General features: G+C 26.3%; 1 protein-coding gene across 3 annotated transcripts in view; it reads right to left on the reverse strand.

Moving 5' to 3' along the window:
- Positions 1-110: 110 nt before the first annotated feature.
- LOC117179376 (carbonic anhydrase 2) overlaps positions 111-22,926 on the reverse strand; it is an 86,661-nt gene continuing 63,845 nt past the window's right edge. For 2 of the 3 annotated variants that reach the window (XM_033371096.1, XM_033371098.1), the window contains 3 exons: positions 15,247-15,342; positions 5,348-5,526; positions 111-1,349 (listed from right to left, as the gene is read on the reverse strand). In XM_033371096.1, coding sequence (XP_033226987.1) covers positions 1,281-1,349; positions 5,348-5,526; positions 15,247-15,342 — 344 coding nt within the window. In that variant the 3' untranslated portion in view covers positions 111-1,280. The remainder of the gene's footprint in view (positions 1,350-5,347; positions 5,527-15,246; positions 15,343-22,926) is intronic. The other variant, XM_033371097.1, reaches the window with a different exon arrangement.

Below are 22,926 nucleotides of genomic sequence, written 5' to 3' on the forward strand. Positions count from 1 at the left end.
AAATTAAGTTTTTCGGAAAATTACTAAATTATCCAATCAAAAGGATTCTAGGATGGAACATTTTAGCTGAAAAGTATAAAAGCTTAATTTTCGAATTTAGGAGACATAAATGCATGTATATAGATATATCTTTATTGTATGTCACATTTAGCCTTAAACTGAATTCACATATTGAAATCTTTGCCAACATCACAAATACACAGATCTTTAAACTAAACATCGAAGGATGTCAATGTGACCATATTTTTTGTGCTTAAACGTGCAAATAAAGCTCAACTACATTGCAGTTCGAAAAATACTGAGTGCCACCACACAATTTATTCACGCGTCACACACGCATTCGGCTGTACAACAGTTTTTATTTTTAGATTGACCAAATTCCAACTATGCTGCATTTTAAGCATATTTTTCCGCAAAGCGTCTTATCTTAAACGCATAAAAAACGCCTGATTAAGAGTACAAAGTTTCTTATAAAAGCTTACATTTGAATGGACCTGCAAAATTTCATTTCCAACGGATTTAATCCTTTTGGAAAGATCGAAGCACTAAGCAACAAAATACTCTACTAATTTATGTTTCGTTCTATTTCAGTTCAATTCTATTAGGCACGATACGGATTTCTAATTCAATAATGCAATATATTACAAAGGAATTTTGTTAAATAATAATAAAGGGTACCATTCCTTATCTCTGAATTAGTGTTTCAGTCAGTTCGAGATCTTGCGAACAGAGGACCCTACAATTTTGTATTTGTAAACAATTTTTCACCGGGGCACATATATATTCAAATAAATTCCCCGTAGATAAAAAAAAGCCTTTATGCTAATAGGAAGTTAAAACACTCTATAATGTAATGGATTTTAAACCTCCACCTGAGAAAAACATGTTTACCATGATTATTACTATAGACAAAGTGCGTATTTTCCTAATGAAGGTACCTAGTAAATACAAATATACCCAAAATTCCTATATGCCTTTACTTTATGAGGCAATTAAATTTTGTCAAGCCAGTGTTGATATTAATATTCTTCAAAAATAAATAATGAATGTATCACCCCTTTTATAGAAACGAATAAAACATTTGAAGGCACAGTAACGTTGAAAACAACGCGCATTACAAAATATAAGCGCTAAGGAGCTTAAACAAATTAATGCTATATGGACATACTTCGTTCCCCCTATCCTAAAACCCCCCGAAACGGCCGGCAAAGTAAAGTATAACAAGTTTATCTGCAACTTGATCATAATCATCTTTTTTTTGTGCATCTCCTCGTGTGAAATTAGAAGCTGCCGCATTCTCGCAAAACACGATTTCCAAGCGGGAGCGGCGGACGGAAGTTGTTAATCACCTGCAACAAATAATTGGACAAGTTTATTCTTTTGTTCTTATTATTCTCATTGAAAGTTTTACGTCTTCTCTATTATTAAAAGACTGAAGAACCTTTTATTACAGGCTATACATAGCTGCGACAGTTCTAAAGATACTAGAGCCAAACAAATCATCACAATTTGTAGATATAAGCTAGTTTAAAGAATACGAGTTTCTTTTTCGTTCGATTTCAAGGCTTCTCGTCTATGACCTTGTAACTGAGATAAAAACATGTACGATTCAGCGTTTATCTAAACTCTAAAATCGGAGCAGAAGGTAAAATCACTGATGGGAGCACAAAAAATGATAAACGTGTGAGAAAGATGATGTTTCATGGCAAGTTTTTCACGATAATGTAATGTTTTTAAATTTGAACCTTTTAGGAGCTGTCCATAAAATACTTTAACGTGTGGTCAATGATAAGCTTTGATAATAAATCATGAATAATTAAAAATATTAAACTATCAAACTTCAAAGCTCAAAAATTATCTCAAAATAGAGAAAATTGGGTGATTCTTCACGACAATATGATAATAAATTATTTTTAATAAAATTAAATTATATACCAAATTGAATTCAATAAAAAACACTGAACATTTCAAGTTGAAATATTTTTAATTTATTTTTATTTAATTTTCAACAAAATAGTCCAAATTACAGCCCTAAAGATTTTCTAAAAACAGTGCTGATTTCAACCAATTTTTTAACTTTTAAACAAACTTTAATTTTCAACAAAAAAGTTCATTTTCAACCAAGAAAGATGACCTTAGATTAATTTTTAATCTCAATCCAAAAGGACGAATTTTTAACAAAAAAATTGAATTTTCGACAAAAAAAAGATGAGTAATAAAACAGTTGAATTTTAAACAAAATAATTAATTTTTAAATAAAATAGTTGAGTTTATAACCAAATATCTGAATGTTTAACCTACGAAAATAAAATTTCTATCAAGGGAGATTAATTTTCTACCAAATACGAACTTTCAACAAGATACATGAATTAAAAAAAAAACAGATTTTCAAACAAAAATATAATGGTTAAATTTTCGCTTTAAAATCTTACTTTTTCAAACAAACAAAATTAATTTTAAACTATTTAAATTCAACGAAAAACCACGAAATTTAATGACAATGTTGAATCCTCCACCTAAAGTAGACCACAATAAGATTTAACTTTTTACCCAAAAAGACGATTTTTCAACAAAATAGAGAAGCTTTCAACAAAAAATGGAATCATTAATTTACATAAGTTAACTAATCTTCAGAAAAAAAAGATATAAAATGTTAACCAGTTGAATGCAAAAAAGAGAATTTTTAACAAAATATTTAAATCCTCGACCAAAAATATGAATTTTCAATCAAAAATTAGACATTATTAAAAAAAGAATGGCATTTTCGATACATGAATACATGAATTTCCAACCAAATAATTGTATATTCAACTAAAAATATGAGTTTTTAATCAAAAAAGGAAAGGTGAATTTTTAGTTTCAAAAATTAATTCTTAAAGAAAAATGTGAGTGTTCAATCAATTGAACTTGATGAAAAAAAATATTTAAAAAAAAGGTGAATCCTCGAACACCTATTAGATAAATTTTCAAAAAAGAAAAATAAGTTTCTACTCAAAAAGATGAATTTTTCAATCAAGTAATTGAATTTTTAACTAAAAAAGACAAGTTTTCAACCAAAAATGGAATCGTTTAACTTACAGTAAAAAAATGTTCAATCAATCAAAAATAGACGAATTTTCTAGCCAAATAGTTGAATTAATTTATAAAGGATACATTTTCAACCCAAAATAGAACAGTTAATTTTTCAGACCAAAAAAAATAATTATTAACCAATACATAAACGAAATGTCAACAAAATAGTTACATTTTTAACCAAATGGTTTAATTCTCTACAATATTGTTGAATTTTCAATATAAAAAGACGAATTCTCTACAAAACACTTGAATTTTCAACAGAAAAATATTTAAAAGTTAATTTATATCTAAATAGCTAAATTTTCAACTTATAAATGAAACATTTTTAACCAGAAATAGAATAGTTAAGATTTTAATTAACAAAATTTTGTTTGTAAATAGTTAATTTGTTGACAAAACAGTTTAATTTTCTACAAAATTGTTGAATGTTCAAAAAAAAAAGAATTGTCTAAATAACAGTAGAAATTTTCAACCCGAAAATACAAATTTTCAACAGTTCGTTGAAATTTCCTCCAGTCTTTTTAATTAAATTTTATTATTTGGTTACAAATTTAACAATTTTTTAAAAAAGACATCCTTTTTTGGTGCAAATTCAAGTGTTTTATCAAAAAAATCATAGCTTTGGGTTAAAAATTGAACTGGTTTATTGAAATATAAAGCTTTTGTTTTAAATCCATATTTCGTTGCTGATAAATCAAATAAATCTTAACTGGATGAAAACTTTTTTTCTGAAAATTGGTCCTTTTGCTTAAAAATTTCATATTTTTAGTAAAAATATTGCATCTTGCTTGGATAAAATGCAACGGCTTTGTTGAAAATTCACCTATTTCCTAGAAAATTTACTTTTTGTTCAAAATTCATATTTTTGTGTTGAAAAATCAATTGAAATCTTTTTGGATGAAAATTCAAGTCTTTTATTGAAAATTTATCTTTTTTATTTAAAAAAATCACATTTTTCAGTAAAACTTTTATTTTTCTTGGACAAAAATGCAACTGTCTGAGCAGAAGTAGAAGAACTTAGCAGAAAATGAACTTATTATTTACAATTTTTATTTTGGAATTGGAAAATGAACTAGAATCGTCTTTGCATGAAAATTTAACTATTTAAAAAAATTTTTTTATTCATCTGTTTTAGAAGAAATTAAATCTGTCTTAGATAAAAATTCAACTGTTCGTTGAAAAGAGAACTAAAATCTTTTCTGGATGGAAATTCAACTATCTTTTTGAAAATTTATTTTTGTAAATAAAAATAAAATTGTTTTGAAAGACATTTAATCTTTTTTTTAATAAAAGTGCTACTATTTGGAAGATAATTCAACAATTTTGTTAAAAAGTCATCCTTTTTGGTTGAAAATTCGTCTTTCTGGATTGAAAATTCAATTTCTTTCGTAGAAAATTATTCCTTGATCATAAATTAATATTTTGATGTGAAAAGTCAACTGAAATCTTCTTAAACAGAAAATTCAACGACTTTTTCTGTTGAAGATTTAGCTTTTTTATTTAAAAATTTATCTCTTTTAATAGAAATTTAATTTTTTTAAAGAAAACTCTACTTCGCTTGAGTAATTAATTATCTTGTTTCAAAGATTTGTTTGAATCAGTTTGTTAAGAAATCATTTTTTCAAAGATTTATATTTTGATTTGAAAATTTATCTATTTGGTTGAAAATTGAACTATTTTCATAAAAATTAATCTTTTTTAATGAATAATTGAACTGCTTGGGTAAATTTAAACTACATTGTTAAAAATGTATTTATTTGATTAAAGACTAACGGTCTAAAATATAAACTGAGACACTTTTTTGTTGGGAATTTGTCTTTTTAGGTCGGAAATTTAAATACTATGTTACAATTCTAATTATTTTGTTGAAAATGTAAGTATTTTGTTAAAAAGTCATCTTTTATAGCAGAAGATATTTTTGTTAAAAAAAAAAAATAAATTAAAAAATTTTTAATTTGTATCTGAAATACTGTTTTATTCCGCTTATTAAAGATTCTACGTTAAAAGTATTACAAGATTACAATGCTGGTACTTGAATGTTTAATGATCAGGGAAAACGAAAAAATTGATCAACGAAACAACAAGAAAAATGGCAAATTTTGGGAAAGCAGGTGAAAAAGAACCCTTCTTTGATAAAACAGACAAGGTACGAACAGGGGAAAGATTGTGAAGTTTGAAATATAAAAGTAATGTAACTTCACATTTTTCTTAATTCGTCTTTCACAAAATTTGTTAACTACCTTTTAAAGAAATAAATCTTTCGGAAACTTACCACTCCATGATTCTCATGGCAAGGGCATTCCTCGCCACGAGGAAATTTTCTCAGATTGCGGAATATGTTCAATTGATGATGAGAAACTTCTATGTACTTCTTGAAGAGAATCCATGTTACACTTTCGTTGCATGGCGGCGTGGTCAATGAGCCCAAATAAGTCCAGTATCCGTTATCATCTAAACAATACATAATTCAATATATTAAACCAAACCAAAAGTTTTACCCAGAAGTTAAAAAAAAGAGAATAAATATTAATTGCGAGCGCTAAACTCTCGCCACACCATGCGAATTATAATTCTATTGTGCATGAGGGAGTGCTTATAACATGCACTATTATACCGAAAAAACGCATTAAAATCGCTTTACAGTAGTAGTACGTTTACTATGAGTTTCCTTCGAAATTCAATTTATGGCAGGGTGTCTACTGTCTATCCTACTGGAAAACCAAGAAACCCTGGAATTTTCAGGGAATTTTTGTATACTTGAAAATACCTGAAGAGGTCAGTGAATTTTTTCGAGCGTACTTATTTTTTTTTTCAATTGCATTATAAAATTGAATAAAAATTATTTTTTATTTGTAAAAATAGTTTTATATTACTGTATTAAAATATGTTGTTGAACATGCTGTTTTTAAAATAATTTTTTCAATTGAAAACTTAACTAATCTATTTTTGGTTGAAAATTCTTTCTTTTGAATAAAGATAAATAAAAATTCATCTTTTTGCTCGAAAATTTAACAGTTCGTTCAAAATTTTTGTTCCTGTTTTTTTGAATGAAAAATCTTTCTTGGTTAAAAATTCAAATCATGTTGAAAATACACCTGTTTTGGATAAATTCAACTATTTTTAATTGAAAATTAAAACCTTCTTGGAATTAAAAATTTAAGTTAATTTATTGAAAGTTAAACTGTTTTATTAGAAATTATTTTCTTATTGAAAATTCATTATATTAATTCAATCAGAAAAATATAATTTTTGAATCGTTGTTTGAAAAATGATCTTCCTGTTTGCAAGTGCATCATTCAGTTTGAAAATTAATCTTTTTTTTAATATAAGTTTAATATTCGACTTTAATATTCACATTTAATATATTATTTATATTTAAAAATTGTTGTTGAAAATTAATTTTTTACTTTAAAATTTAACCATTCCATTTTTCTTAGTAGACTAATTTTTTTAGTTCAAAATTCAACTAGCTGGTTGAAAATGAAACTATATGGTTGAGGATTTATGTATGTTGTCCAAAAATCGTCTCTTCTGGTAAAAAAATAATATTTTAGTTTGAAAATTTATTATTTGCATTAATAATAATTTATCTCTTTGGTTAAAAAATAAGCTATTTTGTTGAAAATTCATATTTTTGTTTGATTAATCATCTGTTTTTATTGAAGATTCATGAAATTGGTTTGAAAACTTGTTTTTTTAATGAAAAAGTAATTTTGTTGAATGAAAACTTAACTATTCCATTTTTAGTTGAAAATTGTTTTTTTTTTTTTAGTTCAAAATTTAACCATTTACATGAAATATTGTCTTTTTTATTTGACAATTCAACTATTTCGTTAAAAAGTTACTTTGATAAAAAAGCATCTTTTTGGTAGAAAATTAATCTTCTTATTTAAAAATTAATCTTTTTGTTTGAAAATTCAACTGTTTGGTTACAAATTCATCTATTTTGTTAAAAGTGCAATATCCTTTTTTGAGAGTTTAAGAATTTAAGTATAAGAAAATAACATCGATGGTGAATATATATTTAAGAATATCTTTTAATACAATTTGCCAAAGCTTTCTAAATCAAACATAATAATTGAGTCCTTAGAAACTAAAAAATATTCTAAATAAACTCGCAAAGCAGTAAACATATTCAGAGTCGATTGTTTAAAAAATGCGAATGGTTTGAATGGCTCCATTCTATGAAAAATTACACCTGGAAAAAACCTGAGATACCTCGATGAACCTGGAATGATCAGAGAATCTTTTTTCAGGATTTGAGTAGACACCCTGTATTATATTTTTATATAAGATAGTGTAATAATCGACAGTTACACTATTCTTCTAGATTTTCTAGTGATCAATCACCTGTTTAAATAATCAGAAAAGGAATTAACAAAATTCAATGTAAAATAAAAAAAAAATGTTTTATCTTGAACAGTTCAAGATAATGACTTCTAGAAGGATTTTTGTTATTTACCTAAAAACAATTTAATATTAGTTTCCGTGTGCAATGATAAAATGCGCATTATACAATGTAGGTGGAAAAAACAAGGCTTTTTGAGTGTATATTTCGCAAAATATGAAATATAGGACATTGATAATTTTTTACTTTTTCTGGAAAATTTATGTCCTATTATTCTTATAAGTCTATTTTTCACGTAGAATGCAGCAAACATACATTTTTTTCGAAAAAGTTTATGTTTGATTTTCAGTTAAAGATTGCTTTAGAATTATCAGAGTTTTTTTTTAAATTTGCGCCAATATTGCATAATACGCATTCAGGGTGGCCACTATTTTTTAAATTTTGTCTCCCGGTTCTCCCGATCAAAATTCTTGATTTCTCCCGATTTATATAAAATTAACTTTCTTTGCGAAATCCACAGCTTTTTCATATATATTATCAATTGCGAAAGTCAATAAATATCAGCAAAAGTTTTTGTAACAAATTTATTGACTTTAAATCATATAATAAGAAGGACAAGGAAATTTTTATGTCTAATAAAGGAAAATACGGAGATGCGTTTTATTGAACACTAGCAGTAAATCTATTCAATAACGTGAAAATATGCAAATTTAACAATCTATTATTAACCCTTTAACAGCCATTGTTGCAGCTGAACAACATTCATGATTTTCGATTTTCCTCATTTCAAGGTAACAAGCTTAGAATTCCCCAAAATAAATACGTGCATTAGATCAAAGTTGACAATTCCGCATCTCGTAAGGTGGTTCTGAGTTATCGTATAGTCAATAGAAACCGAAAAAATGGTAAAAATTAAAATAATATTTTTTTGCAAAAATCGATCAGAAAACGACCATACACTGTTCCTAAATTTTTCCAGAATTTTTATTTAACGAGATCAAGGCTTGGTCGTTAAATGTTTAAACCAATTTTTTAATATAAGGTTTTAAATATGTTTGAAACAATAATTAATAGTTTAGAATTTCAAGCGTCTGAAATTTAAAAAAAAATTGAACGATTTGGACAATTTATTGAGTAAAAGGAGTTGAATTTTATACTTTCTAAGTCGAAAAGTGCTGAAAATTAAAGAATTTTAATTTGATTTGAAGAATCACGAAACTAGCATGATTTCATATTAAATTTTCAAAAATATGACAATGTCAAAACGTTACAGATGGAATATTTTAAGATTAAAATTTGTAAAATTGGGTCATTTAAAATTCAGAGGAATTGTAATTGTATTCTTTATGATTAAAAGTGTTCAAAATTAAATAATTAAAGATTCAGGACTTTTAAATTTGAGTTATTTAAATTCAAAGCGATTAAACTATAGTTGACAATGAAACCTACAGTGGATATTAATTAATTAAAAATACTAATGCATGTAAAATAATTTATTTTATTTGCCTCTTAACTCATGATTCACCACTGTAGGTAGATTTCCCCTATGCTGAATATACATATTTTTTATTTTAACTTCATGAAATTTTATCGTGTGTCAGCAACTTCAAAAAGATTTTGTGCTGAAAAAAAAAGATAAAAATAAGTTAAAGTACTCATAACTTCGAACAAAGTTGTTTGTTATCAACCCGGAAAAATGCGTGTCGTTTCATTTCCTTTGAAAAAGAAATTGTTTTATCGGCCACCTTTCGGCCGCACGACTAACAGGAAATGATTCATTGGCATTATTTTGTATTTGACTTGTTTCAATATAATAATGTCTAAAGAAAGTTTTATTATTAGTTTAACTAAACAAATTTTAATAAACATTTAACTAAAAGTACCAAAAAAAATAGATGATCATCATTTTGTTTGAATGTTGAAATTTTAAAGGTAAAACTTCTAGAAAAAATAATTTAGTTTTTAAATGGACACAATGCTATCATTGAAGTCTGATCTAGTGATAAAAGTTAAGCGAACGAATATTTTTTTTCAATAATTATTCTCGATTATTTACTCAGTTTTGTCCTAAAAGGTAGTTTTTGTAATGCTAGACCGAAAAATATATTTTTTAGTACCACTAGCTGGAAAAAGTAGCCAAATAGTAGCATCGTGCAAAAAATAGTAGCAAATAGAGGAGTGCGAGGTCTGCATAAATAATACTTCATTTTCTAATCAGCTCTGTTATGTAAATTAAATTTTCATTCCATTAACATTATATGACTAGAATAGTTATGGGCAGATAGTGAAACTTGAATGTATTACTATCCAAAGGTAACTATGAAATCCTTGTTTTTTCTTTTCGTAAGAAAATTATCCCCTATTTTTGCCAGAATTTTAAAAGAATATTTAGAAGAAAGATATTTTAAATTTATACAATTTTAACTATTCCATCTTGTGTAATGCAGGACATTCTTTATCTTTATTTATTCTTTTAAAATTCTTTATCATTTTTTTACTATGAAACTTACAGGAAATATTACTTTCCTTACAGAAAACAATGTCTCAATTCTGGGAAAAAAGTTAAGAAATTCGTTTCCAACAATTTAAAAATCTTTCTTATAAAAATCCATACAATTTTGTTTAAAAAAACTCTGTGGTACCTTATTTTTTTATATTTAATAGGTCCATCAACCGTGCGCCACCCATACGTTTAGTTTTTCGGTTAAGAAGGGAAAATCAATTTTAATACAAAATATAAATTTTGCATAACTATTTAGTTTTTAAGTTTATATAAACATAATTTTCCAGAGATTCTTGAGAAAATGAAAACAGATTTTGGATTAATTCAAATATACCAAATCAAAATTTCGACAAAAAAGTTCATTTTCAAACAAATAGTTGAATTTTCGACCAAAAAATATGAATTCTCAACGAGAAATGTGATAGTTGATACTTCAACCAAAATTATTTTAATTTTAAATTTAAAAAAAGTTGAATTTAACTAAAAAGGCGAATCTTCCAAATTAAGGAGAAAAAAACATTTTTAATAAAAAAATGATTAGGAAATATTTCAAATTAAAAAAATATTTTTAATTTTTTTAAATTCTAAAATTCCTAAATATCTCATGAATTAAATGAAAATATAATAACTGATAATTCAACCAACAACATTTCAATTAACCCGAAAATATACATTTTCAACAAAAAAATTTAATTTTCAATCAAATAATTGAATTATTAACAAAAACAGATTTTTCAATCAAGAAAGAAAAAAATTTCAACCAAATTATAATTTGAGGGGAAAATAATTGTTAATATAAAATAAACAATTCTAATAACTTTATAACTTTAAAGTTTATCAGTTTTTGAGGTTATATAAATATATTTTTCCTAAGATTCATGAGAAAAATCAAAAATATTTTTAAGATTTTAGATATGTCGAAAAAGTATTTCGAAAATTGGTAAGCAAATTTATTTCACAGAATTTTACAAAATTGTAGGGAAAATTCGAATTATTTTAAAAGATATTTAGGACTTGCTGAAGTTTGAAAGAAATTTAGAAGAATATTTGATAAATTTTCGGAAATTAAAAAAAAAATTAAATATCTTTATTCTCTTCAGAACTTCTAAAATTCCTAAATATTTACTAAGCTGAATCAAATTATTCTTAAAATTTCAAAAATGTTTAAATATTAAAGAAATTGCTTTAAAACCTTCTAGATTCTCTTTTAAAAATTTTCGAAATATTTTGAAATGTTTAAAAATCTTCTCAAATAATCTCTTTTAAATCTTGAAAAACCCAAAAAGAGATTAAAATTTTTTGAAATATTTCCAAAGTTGAAAATATTTTTGAATTTTTTTCGAAACTTCTAATTATCTTTTAAAATGATTCGAAATTTTCCGAAATATTTTTTAACATCTTTCAACACTAAACAAATTGCCTCATAATTTTTCAAATTCTTTTTGGATGATTTTTGAAATCTTTTTAAATGATCTCTTAGAATTATTTTATCAACAAAAAGTCTTGAAAAAATTCTCTTGAAACCTTTCCAAATTCTTAAAAAGCGTATTTTTTGACATTTCGAATAAGTTAAGACAAAAATGTTTTTTCTTTTCAAGTCAATATGAAAAATAAGGTACCACAGACTTTCCTCACGAATTGATCGATATTTTCATGTTTTGTTGAATTTTCAATAGTAGAAACTGTTCTCAGTAAAGTAAGTAACATGTCCTGAAAGTTTCCTGATTAAAAAAAAAAAAGTTATAGGAACGAATTTCCCTTTTTAAGCTCAACTTTATAATAAAAGCTCAATACTAAGGGTGTTAATACCCACCCTATTTTTTTTAAAATAATAAAACAAATTTCAGGTTTACGTACCCTCTCCCCCCAATAAAGAATTTCCTATATTGTATTTAAATAGGGAATCATTGATTTTCTAGAAATTCTAAACAGATAGTTTAACATGCGATTATTACACAATTGGTTAGCTCTTCATGAAATGTCTAAACTTTTCATGACACATCTATAAATTAGTGTTAACGTACAGTGGATAAACATTAATTAAAACTACTAATATATGTAAAATATTTTATATTATTTATTCAACAGTTAAGACAATATACTTTCTCATCAATTACAATTAGAATTTATTCTTCTTCTTTTATTTGTGTTCTTAATCAATGATTAATTATCCACTCTAGGTTGCATTATCCACTGTAGGAAGGTTTCCCTACGCATATAATTTTGTACGCGTATGTATAATGTGCAACTGCTGTGTGTGTTAAGATTTTCTTGCAAATAGAGAAAATCAATGCTTATACAATAGAATAATTAAAATAATACAATCTTCAACCTGTAAAACAAACGTGCATAATGGTAAATTATGATTACATGTATCTGGAAACTTTTCGCAGCTTTCATCATCAGAACAAAATTTTATATTTTTTGGGTTAGAATTTTTTGTTTAAATTACAATTAAAATACAATGCCTTTCGCCTGGAGTGACCCTCGAAAATCAATCAACAGGGTGTCTACTCAAATACTGAAAAAAATTCCCTGCTAATTCCAAGATTTTTCCGGTATCTAGATTTTTCAAGGTTTTTTTTTAATGAAGCCATTTGATTATCAGGTATCGACCTTGTTTAAGTAATTCTTACGCTCCGCGCCTTTAAAGCATACCACATACTTAAAAATCCTTTTAATTATCCACCTATAATTAGTTAAATTATAATCAACTAAGTTTAGTAAACAGTCGGAAATAATAGGATTTTCCATGAAAATAGGGGAATAAATTCTTTGAAGGAATATAAATGCGGGTACAATATTAAATTAAATTTTAAACATTTTAAATTCCTAATATTTTAATCTAAAATATTACATCTTCAACAAAATAGCTGAATCATTAAACAAGTAGTTGAATCCTCTACATTCACATTTTCAACTAAAATGATGAACCTTCAACCCCCCAAAAAAATAATTTTAAATAAAGTAGTCCAACTTTTAACAAGAAGTATAAATGTTCAATCAATACAGTTAATTAGTTAGCAAAAAGACAAATTTTTACCAAAAGAATTAAATTTTTAATCAAGAAAGATTCAAATATTTTGTTCAAAGCTCAACTATTTGATTGAAAATTAACTTTTTTATTGAAAAATCACATTTTCGAGTGCAAATTCAACTGTTTGGTTAAAAATTAACTTTTTTGTTGACAATTCATATTTTCAACTAAATAGCTGCATCTTGAACTTAAACAGTTTAATTTCTATAAAAAAACACCAAATGTCAACAACAAAACAAAATCTATTTTCAGATAGCAAGTAAATTTTTAAACAAGCAGTTAAAGTTTCAAGCTAAAAACATGAATTTGCTGCAGAATAGTTACGTTTTAACCCGAAAATATTAATTTTTGAAAAAATAGTTTAATTTTCAACAAAAAAAAAGAGTAAATTTTGAACAAAATGGTTGAATTTGCAGCAGAATAATTGCATCCACAAGCCAAACAGATTAAATGCTGAAAAATTCGAATATGAATTTGGAACAACAAAATTAGTTTTAAACGAACAGTTGAATTTTTAATCATATAGTTGAAATTTCAGACTAAAAAGACGCATTTTCTACAGAATATAGTTGACAGTTTGACCCAAAAATATTTATTTTCATTTAAAAAGTGAATTTTCAATTAACAAAGATTTTTTAGTCAAAAAATAATATCAACTCAATTGTTGAATTTTGGAAAAAGTAGTCGAATCCTTAGCATAAACAGATTAATTTCCGAAAATAGAACAGCTGAATTTTCAAGAAAAAGATTATTTTCAACCAAGAAACTAATTTTTAAACAAACAGTTGAATTGTTAACCAAATAGTTGACATTTCAGGCTGAAAAGACGAATTTTTTACGTATTATTTTACAATTTAACTAACAAGAAAATAAATTCTACTAAATTGTTGAATTTTTGAAAAGAATTAAATCCTTAACATAAAAAGATAAATTAAAAAAAATAAAAAATATGAATTTTCAACAAAAAAGCTTATTTTCATCTAAATAGTTGAATTTTTTGATTCGAAAATGTAAATTTTTGAGAACAGAATTAACTTTCAACCAAATAAATGAAACTAAATGCTAAAAATATGAGTTTTTTTTACAGATTATGTGTCTACCAAAATAGATCAACAAAAAAACTTCAGTCAAGAAAGAAAAAGATTTAATCAAATTGCTGAATATTCAAACTATTAATGTTTTCCAGAGATTAGTCAGTATGATAAAAAAATGATTGAAATAAGTATAAATCTAGTACTAAAAATTTTTTTTCACAAGCGAAAAAAACATCATTATTTAAGTTAATATTACACTTTCTTAAAAAATTTAAGCACGCTAAAAAAACTTCCTCAATTTTCCCTGAACAACAAAATTCCCTGAAATTTCCCGGTTTTCCAGGTGAGTACATACCTTGATACAAAGCACACCACTTTTTGTCAATACATAATACATATTATAGAAAAAAAAAAGAAAAAACTGTTGCAATTTTTCAACAAAGTTCGTCACCCAAAAATCATAAAATCCTGACGTAATGGCAAAAAATAAATGCCTGATTCAAATTCAGTACGAAAAACTTTAATTCAACGGCTCCCCAGCAGAGTGCTCCAGTTCTGTTTCTGTCTTTATACCACTTCAGGGTTTTTTCTCCCTGTATACAGCTCTAAGTCACGTTTAGAAAATTTTTAGGAGAGCTGATTAAAATTTTAAAACTTTTGAATTAAATTTTTTCTAAGAAAAGGTCTCCTTCGCTCGGCTGGGAACCGAACCACAGAACTTGAGATTGCCGATTACCCGAATGGCAATCAGAAGTTCTGTGGTTTGATTCGGAGCGGAGCGAATGAGGTATTTTTTCAGAAAAATTTTAATCAACAAACTTAATGCAATTTTTTTAAATTCATAGCTTCTCTGATGATAATACCGATTCCTTGAAAATGTTTTAGACGATTTTTTAAATTCAGAAATAATATATAAAATAATAAAAACGGTATCTATTATGTTTCAAAAGACTGCGCAAAATGATGTATTTATTCATGATATCATAAACACTCAAAATCTAAAAAAAATAGTTAGAGCTGTATATAAAAAGAACGCGATTTGAAGCTGTATAACGGACTGAAGCAGAACTGGAGCTCTCTGAAGTGTAACCGTCGAATTTGCACATGACGATGACACGTACACACTGTGATTTCAAGAATGCACCAGTCCTAATTTCTTGACTGAATGATCAATAAATAAATACATGGGGCAGTGCTGAACTAATTTTTCAAGTGCAAAATACACACTATTCCCTGATATAGTACAAACCTTGGTATGCCCACTTGTTCTCAGGACGTATAATTCGGTCGGCCCAACGCATACATGGATTAACGCATCTTTGTGTGCCGGCTCGTCCACCGCGAACTATTTAGTAAAAAAAAAAAATAGCGGAGACTTAACCACGTTTTTCATACCTCCTATATCAGTTCCCACAATTTTATATAATTTTGCAATAAAATTTACACGCTCCGACTTACTACCTTCCAATATGTATGTTCCGACATAAAATCTTATGATTTGAACACTTCCATATTATGGTGACCCGAGGGATTAATTATCCTCGCAGATTTTTGGTGTACACTAGATTGCAAAATTGCATGGGGATTCGAAAGTATAGCATGAGTTTGCAAATAATGTCACGGATTATAGGAAATTCATTAAAGAAAATCATTACATAGAGAAAAATTATAGGACAATCAGCATTAGAATAAATAACACAAAAATATTGAAGCATTTATTATTTTATTGTAGAACGCAGATAAACTAAAAAGGAACGATTTACTCTACACCACTTATAATCCTGAATGAAAGTACAAAAAAAGCGATTCTGCCTAAATAAATCAACTTTACACAGCAAAAATCTGCGTACTCCCTTGATATCTGCAAAATCTCTTAAAATTGAATTGAAATCCATATGACTAACTTCTCCCCTTTAATTGTTGAAAGCCGCAGAAATCCTTTGAAATAAAATTTAATTTATTTCTTGCATTTATATCTTAAAGTGTAAATCATTTAAAATCCCTTGAATATAACTCAAACTAAACTTATTTATTAAAGGCCTCTAGAAAAAACGTTTAAAATCTTTTAAATATTGTTAAGTTCCTTCAAATACCTAAAAATCCCTTGAAATTAAAATGCAATTTATTTTCCAAAATTTACTAGAAATCCCTTAAAATCTTTAAAAATTCTACAAAATTCTTTTAAATCCCTTGACATTTTGTATGCCTTGAAATCCTTTAAGATCCCTAAAATCCTTCGAAATCGTAAAATTTTTCTTACAAACAATTATAAATCATTTGAAAGCCTACATTCGAGGGCTTTCAAATGATTTATAATTGTTTGTAAGAAAAATTTTACGATTTCCTTTAGAATCCCTTACAATTCCTTGAAGTCTTTTTAACTCATTTAAAAGCCCTCAAATATAATTGAAATTAAACTTATTCATATTAAGGTATTCTTAGAAAAATCCATTTTTAAATCCCTAGAAATAATTGAAATTCCTTGAAATTCTTGAATCTTTGTGAAATTCCTTCAAGTACATTAAAATCGCTAGGAAACCCTTAAAATCCCTTGAACATAATTTAAATTAAACTTATTAATCACTTTATCTAAAAAAATCATTTAGATCCCTAGAAACCTTTGAACTTCCTTGAAATTATTGGAGATTTCATAAAATCTTCGAAACTTATGAAATTCCTTGAAATACATAAGAATCCCTTAAAATATTTTAAAATCCTAGAAATTTCTTTTGAACCATAAAATCCTCTTAAATGTCTTAAACACCGTGGAAAACCCTCGAAATTTGTTTAAATTTCTTGGAATCCCATAAAACCACCTGATAAGTTTGGAAATCTTTAAAGTCGCGACATTTTTTTGTGAAATCTGACAAAATTGCTTAAAATCCATGGAAGTTCTCTAAAATTCAAATTAAATTAAATCGTTTGGAACTCCTTAAAACTCCTGGTATCTTTGAAAATATTTAAAATTGCGTGAAATTTGTATGAAATCTAATGAAATCGCTTAAAATTCATGAAAATTCACTGAAATTCCTTGAAATCTTTCAAAATCTTACGTTTAATAAATAAATAAATTATTCGTTCGCACTTTTCCTATTTTTCTCCTCAACACTTTCAATATTTTAACACTATTTATATACTGATTTTCTTATAATTTTTTTATGATGATTTTTCTATAGAATCGCGAAAAAATGGTAAGAAATTGATGATAGAAAATTGTAAAATATTGCATGGGATTGCAAAGGATTCCATGAGATTGCATAAGATTACAGAGGGAGAGTGTGCACATCAGATTGCAGGAGTAATTAACATCCTGAGGTAACCCTTGTTTCTGCAAAATTGGCTAATAAATAACCCGTGCCTGAAAGACCATAAAGTTTCTCACTGAATAGACTGCTTAAAAAAAGTCGAATCAAATGACACAGAATGTCGCATAAAACTTCGAAAAAATCCACAAAAAGTAGCATACCAATTTTAATGATAACAAAGAAAAAGAAGTATCAGAAACCGAATGACTTAAATAGAAACTTTATTTGTTTAGGACCCTAAACTATCCTTTATTCAAATAAATAATACACAATTCTCATTGGTTTTTAAATATTCTTTGCACAATAAAAATAAATTTAAAATTAAAAACACTTTTCAACAATAGTTATTCAGCTTGAAGGATTCAGAATTTGGATTAAAAAAATTTCTTTCTGAACAGTTAAACTTGTCAACTAGGATTATTTTCAAATGAGAGAAGTTAAATTTTCAATCAAAAAGATGAATTTTTAACAAAATAACCAAATTTTCAACCAAATAGTCAAGTTTTTAACCAAAAAGAATGAAAGTTTAACCAGCAATAGTTCTTATTATCTTATTATTTTTTTTAAGTTACAGCATTAGTTATTCAAATTAATTACACTTTTTTTAAATTTGTCTAATTTCTAACTACACTATTTATGATTTTTTTAAACTTGAAAGATACAATATTTTTTCGTTGAATCTTTACAAATTAAATATTTTTTAAATTAACTCAAAGTACGATTGTCTGTCCACATAGAAGATTCTTTAGCTTAAAATTGAATAACGATTGGTATTATGTTAGAGATATTATAACAATTACTGTTTGACTAGACGAAAATCCAAACAAGAATTGCAAGATTACATTAATCCGCTTAATACATATTTTCGATTGAACACAAATTTAATAAGTTGAAAATTTTAACAATTAAAAAATTACCAATAATCAGCTTTTCAAAGTTTGGCAAATTTAAGCACAGTTTTTAGTAGATGTTCAATATTTTTCTTGCAACTTTGTCTTAAGCGAAGAAACCTAAGCTTTTCTTTGAGGCCAAGTACAACCAGAACATGGTATTTTCTATTTAGAAATTTAAAAATCAAACCAATTTTTGTATTTAAAATTATTTGATCTTTCAGGGTTTCATTTGAAAATTATAGAGGTTTGAAATGAAACAACTTTGATTTTTGTAATAGAAAAATTTTAAGCCGTTTTAAATTCAACCATTTATCAATATTGTAGATGTTTCCGAATATTATGAAGGATTTTAAGAGGAACTTGAATGGCTTTTAAAAAATGTTAATAAAATGTAATATACTGTGAGGGATTTCAAGATATTCAGATAGATTACTACGGATTTTAAAGATTTGGAAATTCACGGAATGTCAAGTATTTTACTGATTTTTAGAAAATTTAAAGGATATTAATGGTTTTTTATGGAATTTGTGAGGATTTCAAGGATTTTCACACGATTTAAAGGGTTTTAAGGGATTTTTAGGGATACTTAGGGAAAAAGTTGTCTTGAAACGAAAGCATAGTCCTATTGCCTGTTTTTATTTAACGACGAGAATATATTTTTAACACAAATAAAATTATTTAGCTGCAAGATTAGGTGAATTTAATGGCATAAGGAAACTTTTTGCTACAAAAGGATTCCTATTAAGACAAATGAAAATTCTCTCAACCTTAGGTTTAAAATGAAATTCAACATACTCCAAGAAACATCCTTTTGTCACAAGAGGATATGTTTCTGAGCAGAGGCTTATCCTTTTAAAGGAGTTTCAAGAAATTATGTACGATATCCATCACATTTCAAGGATTTCAAAGATTTTTCACATGATTAAACATTTTTTAAGGGATTTGTAAAAGTTTCGAAGGTATTAATAGAATTTCAAAGAATTGCAAGGATTTTCATGGAAATGAAATATTACATAATAAAAAATAAATAAAACAAGTAAGACTTATGTAATAGACTTAACAAGAGTTTAATAAAAAATTTAATTAAATTTAATAACATAATCATTTTTAACAATTTTGGTTTCATCAAAAAATATATGCCATACTGTGATATCGCGATCTTTCAATATTTTGATTTTCTCAGAACAGGATAAATCTTGTAGGTTAAATACTTTTTATTCAAATTCAGCATTCCCATCTCTCAGCGGTATATTTTTATTTTTGCAAAAAATGAAAAATTCTATTTTCAGTCGTTACCCAAAGCTGATTTCGAAAATCCATGAAAGTTTAATTCTAAAATGCTGTCGATTTTCTCGGAATTAGCTAACTTTGTAAACAGTGAATTTTTGGAACCCGCATTAAGATACTTAATATCTCTTTAGCATGTTTGTACATTTGTTTAATCTCTAAATAATTATTTCGATTTCACAGAATGCTTTTCGCTCCCCTAATTAAATTCCTATTTTGTTGTTTACTTATTTATGTACTGCTACCCTTCAGTTAATGGACGCACCCTTTATTACTATATGTGAAATAATTTCCGGAAATAGAACTTATTACTTTAATTATTAACTGTACTATTAGTCTATATGTGCGTATGAATCTAGACCAGGGAAGAACGTGACAGATTTTTTAAATTAAAGTACACATCATCTGTTGTGAAATAATGCAATATAAATTATTATTTAAATATTGTGAACCTTTATATTTCAATTTCGCAAATAATTAAGTGTGTTTAAATAATCAAGAATAATATATATACATTGAAAAGTAGTGCTTTTTCAAACAAAAAAGTAATTTTTCATGTTATTTTGCGTGGAGTAATATTATTTACAATTTTTTAGGCATTCATCGTTATAAATCATAATTTTTGTTTTGAAAATGGTATACGATTTACTTTATTTGACAACGAAAAAATATCAATTAGTTTTGCAAACAAGAATTTAATACAAAGCCACCATTTTTTTAAATTATGTGTATTTCATTTCACAACTTTACTTTTCGTTAAATAGACTTCATTTTACCACGAAATATACTTGTACTATTTAATATTTTTCATTTTCTCTTCTTTGCTAACTGTCAAATCGGTTCTACCTATTCGAAAAAAAAACAGTTCTGAAAACCATATCATTTAGGTACAAATAGAGTAATCCCATTTTACTCCAGTGTCCCGCTCCATCCCGATGTTTTCTGAAGCGGGATTCTAGTTTAAAATATCTTTTCTATGAACGAGAAGGACGAGAGGATCGTTCAAATGAGACAAAATAAGAAAATTATCAGGCTGACCAAACGATAACAAAAGACGCTGTATAGGAAATATTTCCCGGATCGCGTCGCTCGAATGCATAACTATTTAAGTAAGACCCTCTTACGGGGCTTCCAAAAATCTCCCCTAAGGTCCCAAAAGAGGGTCTTAAAATCTTACAATGGAGCAATTCCGTGTCAAATCATCTTACGAATTTCATCTATTGTTAGTAATTTTGCAGAAAATTCTAGTATCCGTTTTTTAATACGTTCAAAGAAAAGCCTAAAATAATTTCTGAAAAATTCAAAAAACCTAGAAGATACACAACATTAAAAATGTTGGTATTTTTTCTTTAAACTTGTATAACTTTGGTGACTTTTTGCGTGTGTGTGTTTTTCCCCATGTTAAATCAATAAGGAAACGTTATGGTCTTTGGGACACGGATTAGTATATAATCCGATTTTGCTCAAATTTGTAGAAAATAATTTTTTTATGCATTTGAACAAAACCTACGTCGTGACTTAGTAAAACATTTCATGTAAATAGTTTATTAATTATTAAATAAACGCCCACAAATTCCGCAAATAAAATTCTTACAATTAGAAACCTGTGAGCATAAAAAATCCAATTCTTAAACATTTGGATGGTCAAAAAATGTATTGAAATTTTTTTTCGAATGTATTTTATATATTATTTCGAATATATGCAAATATATTCCCCATAGGCTGTTTTGTAGGGTCCCAAAAATCCACATAAGTGAAAAATCGGGTTTTTACGAGTTTTTGGGTAATCATTATAAATAAAAACTCTTTGAACAATGCTAGCAAAATTTGCGTTTTTTCTGAAATATTCAACGTTTTGCTACTTTTCACTCAGAGCGAGGCAGTAATCAATGCATTTTAACAAAAACAGATTGTTAATGTTTATAAGTATCTTCTCCTATAGTAATTCCAGAAAGGTGCGTTTTTCCGAAATTTTCAACTTGTTGTCCACCTCTCACTCAGTGAGGTAATAATTATCACAACTTAACGGACATAATTGTTTTAACAATTTATTATTATTTTTAATAATATTATTTATGAATATTGCTAGAAAATTGCATTTTTTCTTAAATATTGAACTTTTTGTCCACTTCTAACTTCTAGCGAATTAATAATTAATGTGGTTTAACAAAAATAATTGTTTAAACATATTTTTATTTTTTATAACTATCTTTTCCTATAGTAATTCTAGAAAGTTGCAGTTTTTTCTAAAATTACTAACTTTTGGTACAATTTTTAATTAGTAAGACAATAATTAATAAAAGTTAATAAAAATACTTGTTTAAATACGATATTATTGTTTATTACTATCTCCTCTTAGAGTAATACTATGAAGTTGCGGATTTTTCTGGAAATTTCAGCTTTTCTTTGACTTTATAGTTAAGAACCAATGATAAATATTATTATTAATTTTGGTAGAAATGGTACTAGTTTAAACAAAAAGATTCTCAGTAACTACTTTAAAGAAAATTTACATTTAATATGATAAATATAGAAAAGTGGAAGAATAATTGGAATATCTGTTTTATTTCAGAAAAATATATTTATAAAAAAGAAAGAGATTGTTTTATAAATGATTTTACTGTTTATTTATAATTTGTTCATGCTTAAAAAGTTAAAGCAAAACTCAAAATTGCAGAAAAAAACACAACTTTCCAGCAACTACCTAGGAGAAGATAGTTATAAACAATAATAAATTGTTTAAACAATTTTTTTTCTTAACTTGCATTAATTATTATCTCACTCTAAGTAAAAAGTGAATAAAAAGTTGAAAACTGCAAAAAAAACCGCAACTTTCTAACATTTTCACACTGCATAATATTTTAAATAATACGTTTTGCAAACAATTATTTCTAGTAAATATAATTGATTCTTGCTCTGCACGAACTGAAAAGTTAAAAATAAGTTTAAAAATTCGGAAAAAACCGCGACTTTCTAACTCTGTTCTGAGAGAAGATTTCAAAAACTTCTTTTTATTATGGGAAATACGTGTTAAACTTCATGGAGCTTTTAGAACCTCTAAACATCACTCTTTTCAATAACAAAAACACTTTTATTTTTTTGTGAATTGAAACAAATGTGTGTGCAATTTTCACGTTTGATAAACAAAACTTTGAGAAAACATTATATTTAAAATTGTATATATTGCATAAAAAGTAATGAGACAATTATGCAGAAAACTATTTTAATAATGATTAGATTTACAAAGTTTCTAGGAACTGTGATGTGAAATTAGAGGTCCTTTTTAAAATCGAAAAACAAATATTTACACAAAATTTATATTTTAAGACGCAAAGTCCTAAACTACGTCTTAAACCACATCGTATACTACAACGTCAGAATTTCCATGTTCCGAGTTTAGCACATCTAAAAACAATTCCACATTATTTACTTGTTTGTCAAATA

Source organism: Belonocnema kinseyi, chromosome 9, assembly GCF_010883055.1.
Source record: "Belonocnema kinseyi isolate 2016_QV_RU_SX_M_011 chromosome 9, B_treatae_v1, whole genome shotgun sequence".
Lineage (NCBI taxonomy): Eukaryota > Metazoa > Arthropoda > Insecta > Hymenoptera > Cynipidae > Belonocnema > Belonocnema kinseyi.